The sequence below is a fragment of the Anarrhichthys ocellatus genome, unplaced genomic scaffold (genome assembly GCF_004355925.1).
Source record: "Anarrhichthys ocellatus isolate YVR2014 unplaced genomic scaffold, GSC_Weel_1.0 scaffold1196, whole genome shotgun sequence".
Taxonomy (NCBI): domain Eukaryota; kingdom Metazoa; phylum Chordata; class Actinopteri; order Perciformes; family Anarhichadidae; genus Anarrhichthys; species Anarrhichthys ocellatus.
In genome coordinates, this window is record NW_022281170.1 from 3,008 (window position 1) to 12,801 (window position 9,794).

The 9,794-nt window shown below is 40.7% G+C and overlaps 1 protein-coding gene across 2 annotated transcripts; it reads right to left on the reverse strand.

The window, feature by feature from the left end:
- Positions 1-839: 839 nt before the first annotated feature.
- On the reverse strand, positions 840-9,443 carry LOC116377390 (NF-kappa-B inhibitor zeta-like). 2 transcript variants are annotated; one of them, XM_031839028.1, is made up of 5 exons: positions 9,181-9,443; positions 8,688-8,834; positions 5,090-5,150; positions 3,877-4,040; positions 840-1,873 (listed from the first exon to the last, which is right to left on the reverse strand). In XM_031839028.1, the coding sequence occupies exons 1-5, from the start codon at positions 9,223-9,225 to the stop codon at positions 1,850-1,852; spliced, it is 441 nt and encodes a 146-aa protein (XP_031694888.1). In that variant the 5' UTR covers positions 9,226-9,443; the 3' UTR covers positions 840-1,849. The 2 variants fall into 2 exon arrangements, with proteins under 2 accessions (XP_031694888.1, XP_031694889.1); XM_031839029.1 differs by having other exon boundaries at positions 840-1,877.
- Between the last annotated feature and the right edge of the window lie 351 nt (positions 9,444-9,794).

The following is a 9,794-nucleotide window of genomic DNA, read 5'->3' on the forward strand; positions in this document are numbered from 1 at the left end:
TAGTGTAAATGTGCCAGAGTTAGCTAGAGAGCTAATTTGAAAAAAGATGAAATTAGCTTGACAGCTTTAATGAGACAGCATATCTTGTGTGTTGTGTTGGTAAAAGTTGTTTTTTTGATGCGATTGGAGCAGTTTGTTCATGTTAAACTCGACACGACATGTTATCTAAAAATGTTCCTGGGAGTTATTCAATGTGTTTTTGAAGCAATAAATAAGCTGAAAGAGAATGTTTACTAAAACCCAGAAGTTTATTGAGCTCTTTAAGTTGAAAAAATACACACATTGATACAGATTTGTGATGACAACCAATACCCACCACCAAAAACAAATCTGTAATAATTCAAAATCTAATGGAAGAATCTCATTGGCTGTTTGTGGAGGGAACCAGTGATGATGAAAATACATCATCCCTGCAACGCTCTATTTGTATTTAGAAACACATACTGTGGTTTAAACTACGACATTGCTCTGTGTGCAGAGCTGCTCTGCTCGAGCTTTAACAATCATCAAAACATCACACGATTTATAACGAGACACAAAATAGTGACGTCTTTAAAGTTGAATAACACATTTTTCAGCTTTGAAAATACAAACAGGAAGCAGAATCCTAAACCGGTCTGTTTACATTAAAATAACTATAAAACCTAACCTTTAGCTAAACTAAACTATGATATCCTTACTACACAAAACAAGCATTTAAGTGATCAATTGCATTTTCAGATTATATAATCCCCAACATTATGAATATAGTAAAGAAACACAATTGTGTCTCGTTCACGAGTAAATAAAGTATATATACATATATATATATATATATATATATACACACATACACACACATCAGATCTAGAAATACTAGAGATGTTCCCATAATATTTTTTTACTTCCCAATACCGATATCAGAACCTGTGCATCAGCTGATACAGAGGACTGATTTTATACCAGTGTGTTAAAAATAAACAAACTAATCAGGTCATAATTCCCTCTCTAATATCTATTAATTCCAATTAATTTCAACACAGATCTTCTTGTTGTATAAAACAAAAGCTTGAGAATGTGCTAAGAGAGAAACCAAAGCTCCCTGCACATCACAGGCTAAACACTGTGTCAAATGAAACTGTATTCACTCCCCAACACCGTAAAATACTCACTAAAATACTCAATGTCATCTTGTACTAAAGTCCTATAAAATATCTGACATGTATATTTCATGGCTGCAAATCAAGTTGAACCCCAGCAGGAAGGGAAATGTCTTACAATCATTACCACATATCAATCAACCGGTTCTTCATACATACTTGGAATGACAATTTTGGAATATACTTTAAACAGTGGTGAACTTAAAACTGTAGCACTACTGTTGTAATATTACAATATAACCTGAAACTACGTTTTAGGTCACTTTCCCTTCCCACTGGATTTGTTTTGTATTTTGGGAACAGGCTTTTAAAAAAACCCTACTGGACCCTAAAGACTGGCACAAAAAAACCCATAGCGTAGCTAAATATATTCTCATAGGATTTTAACATCTTGATCTCCACGGACATACTTACTGAGGACAACTTATTACTCAAATGTAACAAACAATGGAAGTTTCACAGAAACCATCTAATGGGCATCTAAGGTTTCTGTGCAGGTTTCAAATAAATAGCTGATTGCAAGTCAGGTATTTATACCAAACACAAAACCTCAGATGCTTTACATAAACAGGTCAGAACACGAGCTCAGAGAGAAAAGGAGACTATAATAACTATGGTCTCTCTCCATTCGAATTCAAGCCTGAACCAACTCAGAACATTACTGTCGGGTCTCCAAGAAGCCCTGCCGGGCCGAAGTGCTGGGGGGGGGGTCAACCAGATCTAGGTTGCATACACTGTCTCCCATAAAGAAGAGAGGAAAAATGAGTTAGTCATCAAAAGTCTGTCAAAAATATGAGTGTCTCAAAAATATGAGTGGCAATACATATTACTCTAGAAAAAAAACCTATATCGGTGTAAATATCATCGGAAGAGCGAGTCGAGGTTTCTTTTAATTTAAAGGTAACAACGGCTGTTTTCAAAATGTTTTTCCTATGACACTCTAAAATATTTAGTAAACATGAACAACTCTCTCCCAAACCTAAATCTAGATTGCTAAAACTCCCAATTTGTTACAATGAATTGGGAAAGATGTTATAGTTGTGAGTGAAAGCTGCCAGGGGAATACACATTTTCTGTTCTGAGCTCGGTAGGGGGCGGCTGGCTAGTGCTAGCTTGTCCATCCCCAGAGCTGGCTAGTTAGCCAGCTAACTTGTCCAAGCATGGTGGAATTAGCGAGCTAGCTAGCTAACTAGCCAGCCGTTAAATGACTAAAATATCTTGCTTCATCCACACACTCTTGTCAGAGTGTAGGAAAGCACATTGCTATCACCAGAAGTGGCAATTGGCGTAATTAGCAAGCTAGCTAAGTAGCCAGCCGTCCACTGGTTAGCTTGCTGGTTTCGCCATGCCTTTAGTGCTGCATTGGTTGCAGAGGGTGAGCCAAACAGCGAGCCAGCTCTTCATCTCTTAACAGTTTAGCCTAGTTTAGCGTCACTGCGATGCAGCAGCCGCGACGGCTGAGTAGGTTAGTATAAGACTAAGCTAAACTATTAGCAACATTTTCTCTCCATCTCTGAAACGTTTCGCTGATATTGTAGCCGGCTAGAATCAGTTTTATCATCTCTAAATGTTAGCAATATCGATTCTGGCTCCCAGTAACACAACAAGATGAATCGGGATTGGCAACAGTCGTTTCTTTGTTTTGCCTCCAGCTACACCGTGAGCTAATCATGGCGTTAGCTGTAAAAGGGTCTATAACATATTGGAGATCTTAATTAAGCTGGTAAGTGCAATGGAAACTAGTTAATCCCAATCTTTTGGGGAATTCGGTTGTTTGAACCGGCGTTCAACGCTTGCAGACGCAGCTCTATGCTGTCAAACGGGGCTCAACCTTCAGTTTAAGCTGTCCTTTGTAAACTGCACTTCAGCAAATATTATCATAAAGATCAAAGTAAACTGTAGGTGAGGAGGACAGGAATTCAGTCATCACATTTCACAGGTATATTTTCACGGGATCGTGAAACTAGTTATGATCTCATGGCGTCCTATTGTTATCAAGACGTCTCACTCTTGAATCAAGTGTTCCAGTGGAGGAGATATTTCAGTCCCTAAGGCCATGCTGCAAGCTTCGCGATGACAGCAAGCTCATCTAACAATAAACCAATCAAGCCAAGTAACACGGCTCGGGCCTTTGAGTCTATTCACCTTCTTCATTATCTGAATTCCTCTGTAAGACACTTTAAAAGCATACCGGTACGCTTCAGTAGTCAACAATAGCATACTCCATAAGGGAACAGGGAGGTGCCAGGCTCATCGGTTTGCAAATAGACACTAGGTACATTTTTTGTTTACCAAGTTTTGAATTGACATTGACTCATTATTAGTTCATGCTCAGCATGTGCTGCCCCGCCAAAAAGCTGAACAACAAACACGACTGTACTATCCGTCTTCAGCACTGTTTAATCACTTCAACTGCCTCCCGGCTACAACCGTTATTGGCGAGCAGTCAGAAAACAGAGCTTCTGAGCTGCTGCTGAAGAGTCATAAACACAGGACGTTCGTGGCTGCTTAGTAAACTTCTGTAAAAAGCGAGTAGCTTTCCTAAAACGTTCACTATCATTTTCTCCAAATGGCATTTTTGAACGTAGCTCCTATGTTGGACGATCATCTCTCTTGAATAGCACTTGGTTCCCATTTCATTAAAGTAATAATAAATAATGTGACAGTTGTGATTTGGGGCTTTTTTTTTGCACGTAAAATGACAAAATGAAATCCTATCTGTTACAGAGTGTCATACCATGGTATGAAGGTAGCTGCCCATCTGCAGCAGACACTCCAGGGTCTCCATTATCTGCTCTTGGCGGAGCGTGTAGAGTCTGGTCTGATTTGGGAATTTACTGCTTTCCAGCTTACGTACGGTGGCTTTCAGAGCCAAAGAAGCACACTGGAGGACACAAATTCCTGAGAACACACACAAACATTTGAAAGATTAGACTTCCCTGGAGCAAAGCAATGTCCTGCTGTGGTTGTATTTTAGACACCTAAAAAAAAAAGAACCAATATCGCTATATTCGGGATATTTTCAGCCCTTTCTGATGGGGAACTGAAGCTTTTAGCCACGCTCTCTTCAAAAACCACCAGACTGCATTGAAAAAAGCTGCAATTTTACCTCAGAAGATGGAAGTTGCAGGTCTACCACTGACTCCATCGGTTTGTTTGTGTTATTGTGTGACTGGTGAATCTGAACAAACCCTTTGAAACACAAAAGTCGCACAACAACACAAACTAACTAACCGATGGAAGCAGCAGGAGACCAGCAGCTCCCTTCTTCTATGAGGTAAAATGACTATGGAGAAGTACCTCATACTGAACTAACCCTTTCACGTCTAACCACACCTACACTGTAAACAATCTAGACATATTCTAGAGGTAGTCTGTCAGTGCAGAGTTTCAATTCTTTCACTGCACACAGATGCTGGATGTCTGATACTGTTAACTTAATGTCGTGATCATTTTGCTACTAATACTGATTATGGCAAACATGCTTTATTGTCAGTTTGTGACAATAAAGTGATCGTACTGTAATTATCTTTAGTAGGAATGATTTGGTGATTTTCTATGCAGATGACAGCCCTCTCTTCTGCGTAGTATACCTTAAACCAAACTCGGATCTAAAGAGGACCGAGCTTTTGCTAATATGGCCTCTAAACGTTGGAACACCTTAACATATTTTGTTAGAACAGCTGACTTGTTAATATTTTCAAATCTCATTTTGAAACACATTTTTATAGCTTGGCGTTATTGCACATATTTTGTCTATAACTTGTATTTCAGCCTTTTTTCTATTGTAATATTTTAAATGTGTTTTCATTTTTATTATTAATTACCATCTTATGTATCTCAACGTGTGACCACTTATCCTCCTTTCTCTACTTGTTCAAGTCACTTTTATAAATGTAATCACCAATGTTCCTTAGTACCTCAAGGATTTGAAAGGTTGTAATACTTACCAGAGTTATCAGTGGCTTCAACGTCAATATACACACCCTCCATCATCTTGTTTTTCAGAACCTAAAAGAGAAAACACACACACACACACACACACACACACACACACACACACACACACACACACACACACACACACACACACACACACACACACACACACACACACACAGGTTAACGATAGAAGTTCTCACACACAAGTATTAACAAATGTTCCAAAATGATTTTCTCTCATTTACTTTAAAAACATTTCTCTCAATAACACCTGGTGTTGGTATTAGAGTACAGAGACGCTCCTCCACAGAAACAGATGTGCAACGTTACAACACAGCCGTCCAAAGGTGAACTCAGTAAGAGGCAGCTGGAACACAGTGTGCTGTCGGGGTCTACTTAACATTTACAGAGTCAAATCTGATTGGCAAGTCTTGACTGATCGTTGAATTATGTTTTTGTTGTTTTTCACATTGATTTCTAACACCAGTGTCACGATACGACATTGCTGAAAATACAACTTGCTGTTCCACCTGGATAGTATAATACGTACATCACATATCGATAACTCAGCGGACGGAGTTGCACCAAAACTACTTCAAAAGGTATTTGTGTTGCACATAGTCACTCAGCAGAGAACACACTGAACTGAGACGCACAAAGAAAGTGCATATTGTATTCTCATTGTGTCACTGGACACCTTTTTACTAAAATGCACTTGCGGCGTTTTGACCCGTTTGTAAATGCTGGGCACTACACAGCTACGTCCCTCCTGTGTCGGCAGGAGGCGGCGCTCTACAGCGTATGAACGCTTGCTTGTGAGACGCCATGTTGTGATGTTCATGTGACAGCACACTGGCCTGAGCTTCGCTTAGCGTTTGAAGGACATTTTCAAACTGTTAAAAACAGGATTTTACATTTAGTCGTGGACATATTGGTACACCATCGTTCGATAGTAAGCTATATTGATATTTTTGCACAGCCCTAGACTCAAAGAAGTCTGTGTTCTCTGAGCTGCTGTTCGGTGCATACGAACAAACAACAGTCAGAGGCTTCGCGGTGGGAAAAGACTTTAATACCCGTATTCTTTGACTTTGAAACAGAAGACTTGTGTTTTTTGTTCTTCAGCCTTTCTGAGGCCGTCGCCAACCTGCTGCTCCGATGGTCCTGCTAATTTAGATTCTGCAACTTGGTCTACATGATGATTTTTCACGCAAGCTAAGACGGATCTAAAGCACGAGTTAGTTTTATTTACAGTAATATTAATAAGCTTATATTTATACCAAAATAGTAATATAAATAAATAGTATATCTCATGATTTATTGGGAGAAGCCAAACAACTCTCTGTAAAGTCAGACATTCAACAGCTCAATGTAGCTCCACTGGAATGTTTCATAATCACAGGAACTAGAAGGCTGCTTTGATGTAAACAAGAGCAACAATGTTTTTGTGGTTTGTAGAGGTTGCACGCAATTTCATTAAGTTACACCCATGCTTTGGAAACATGTTGAATTCAAGGTAAACAAAGGCTGTAGGCAGACAACTTAATTAATTATTTGTTTAGTATATAAAATGTAAATGTCAATGGTTTCCAGGCCCCGAAGTCACGTCTTCAAAACGCTTGTTTTGACCAAAATCCAAAAGATATTCAGCAAAATGAGGAAATGCTCATACTTGAAAAGCTGGAATCAGAAAATGTTTGTCTGAAATGATTAATCGATTATCTAAATAGATGCTTATTAAGCCCCTGTAGCTCTAGTCTACAAAGAGGGAGACGGCACAGAACACGGCAGGTTCTTGAATACACATGGTCCAAGAAGGTGAGAACCTCTTAACACCACAATGCTTCATGGCCCGTACCCCCGTAAGAAACAACAAGGAAACACAACACATTTGTCTTGTCAACATCCGCAGTTAACATTTTAACAGTGCTTTAAAAGTGAACACCTCAAACAGAACGTAACTGTGTGGAGAAACACTGTGAAGCACAATGACCCAAGGTTACCCAAGATGCTCAGCTTCACAACGTTAATGACACCTTGTCCACAGTTAGTGTGTCTTACTAAACCGGCTACGTTGGTATTCGTAACTGCTTTTCATCTGAGCAGTTTAATCGTTAATAATCACCAACATGGATGAGAGCCCACACACATGAATAACCTGTTGGTCTGGCTCAATGGAAGCCACAATGTGTAGCAACCAACGAATTCTGACAAATGCGGTCATTAAAAGTAAGTCTGGTCTGATATGCGAGTAGGGTTGTCACGATACCAAAATTATGACTTTGATACGATACCTGCCATAAGTATCACAATACCCGATACTTACGATACAATACCACAAATACGATACTGGTATATTTATCTATAATAGTAATAAATAAAACATCTGTATGGTTCCCTTTTTTACCAGCTTGTTCCTGCCCAGCTTTTTGAACACTTAACAAATGGCATTAATATTAGTATTAGTATTAGCCTACAGCAAGATATTAATGAAAACTACATGGTGCCATGATTGCTGCTGACTCTGCTGGCATCTGTCTGACTGTCTGTGGGAGTGGGTGGATAAACAATGCTTCATTTACTTGCATAGTGAGTTTAATATTTTCACTTCATATTTTATCTTAATTCATGGAATAATTATTTTTCCTTGACTAAAAATAATTAGCTCAAGATCCACCCTCAGGCTCCACCAGCATGGAGCCATTCTGCATCAATTGTGTTTCATTTAGTACACTTGTGTGAGCATTGTGACCTCATCATCATATAGGCTTGTCCTCAAACTAGGCTACGGCTACTCCTGTTAGCTGTCTATGGGTGAGCTTGGGGGTGTTCATGTTTATAGTCACATTTGCTTACCTGTCGTTCTTTGAACTCTTTGAATAGTTGGGTGTGTCTGTCGTTAAGGTGCTTTGCCATGTTAGACGTGTTGCCTCCCTGTCTGTGTGGCTTTGAAACACTTTTTGCAGACGGGTCTCTGTATGTCAGTGGGCTTTCCTTCACTGTCTGCAATATAGCCAAAGCACTTCCAGATGATACTTCTGGCATCTTGTTTTTCAACAAGCTGAGGACGGTCGGCAAAAGCTCCTGCCATGTCTCCCCAGCAATCACTCGCTGTGTGAGCGCTGGGCAGCCCCGCCCCCTCGCAGTCAATGCCTGCAGGCAGCATGACAGGGAGCGGAGCAGCGAGTGCGCTCTGATCACGCGCTATTTTAATAAAGTATCGATACTAAAAATATGGAAAATCGTATCGTTTTTAAGGTACAGGTACCGCGGTACCTTTTTAGTATCGATACACCGTGCAACCCTATATGCGAGTAATGCGTGTGAACTGATAAGGAAAGGAGAGAACAGTAGATGTTTGGACTAATTGTTCTCAAATATCAGACAGAAGGGGACTACAAGATGAACTGTAGAGCCAACGTTACATTAACAATTGAACTCGTCGGCGCAGTATTGTGACTGAAGAGGCCATTAACATTCTGCTCTCCGCTTCAAATCCTGGAACACAACGATGAGGTGTCTGAACTACTACCCGACTAACAGCAGAGACCCCACCCCCGACTCAGTCTAATCATTGGAGACGAACAAAGAGAGAACAGCTCTAACCTCCAGGACTCGGATGTAGCCTCTCTCAGCACTGAGGTGGAGGCAGGTCTTCCCCGAGGTGTTCGTCTCGTTGACGTTGGCCCCCAAAAGGATCAGGTCCGCCACCATCAGGTGGTGGTTGTGCTTTGCTGCATGGAGGAGGGCGGTCTGCAAACAGAAGTTCCACCGGTGACGTAACGTGCAAACTGCCTTACAAAACGCCGTCTATACGCTATACTGCTAGCTCACCTAGCACCACTGAGCTAGCTCACTGTAGCTAGCTAACAGCTCAGCAATAAATAAAAAAGACAGAACTAGCCTACGATGTCATGCGATATTGAGAAGACATGCTGGATATGTAAAATCGATTTGTTTATCGAGGGGGTCAAAGTTCATTTACCATTTAAAAAGAAGCTGTGCCAGAGTCTCAAATCATGTGCCCTCCATCCATCACTGTTACCCTGACCCATTAGCTGAAGTGAGCTACCAGAGTGGCAATGTGTTTGTACTGTACCATTCCATCAGCATCTTTGAGGTCCAGGCTGTTGAGTGCGGCCATCCTTATGGCGATGGCGAAGCCCAGCGCTCTCTTTCCAATACACGCCACCTTATGGAGCGCTCTGGAGGGACAAGAACAATCAGACAGATTTAGACTTCACACTAAAAGGTAGTGCTGGGCGACCAGAAATGTGTATCACGGTAATTTTTAAGATTCTGGAGGTATCACGGTATTGGTTTTTTTCCTTGACTGTGTATAGTGGCTTACTCTACTGTCAGGAGTACGTAGAATATATACACATTTTAATGTCATCATGTATAAAGGCTTTGCTTACTATAGGCTGTGCTCGTTTGTTCCTATAATGTTGGGATAGCAGTTTGGCTGAAGTATTGTCGCCCCGGTAAGACATACCTTGAATCCAGTGTTCTAATCATTGCTCTGAGCCCGTCTTTCTCGACTGTCTGTAGCGGGACCATGTCCTTGCATAGATCGTAATGTCGCTCCGCCGCTTGCTTTTCTTGTCATAAGCAGTGCCTCGAGCAAATGCATCTTCAAGCGATGTCTGACCCTTTGGCTTCACTGTTTCACTAGCGCTAACGTTACTGGTTGATAGGTAGGTAGGTAGAGAT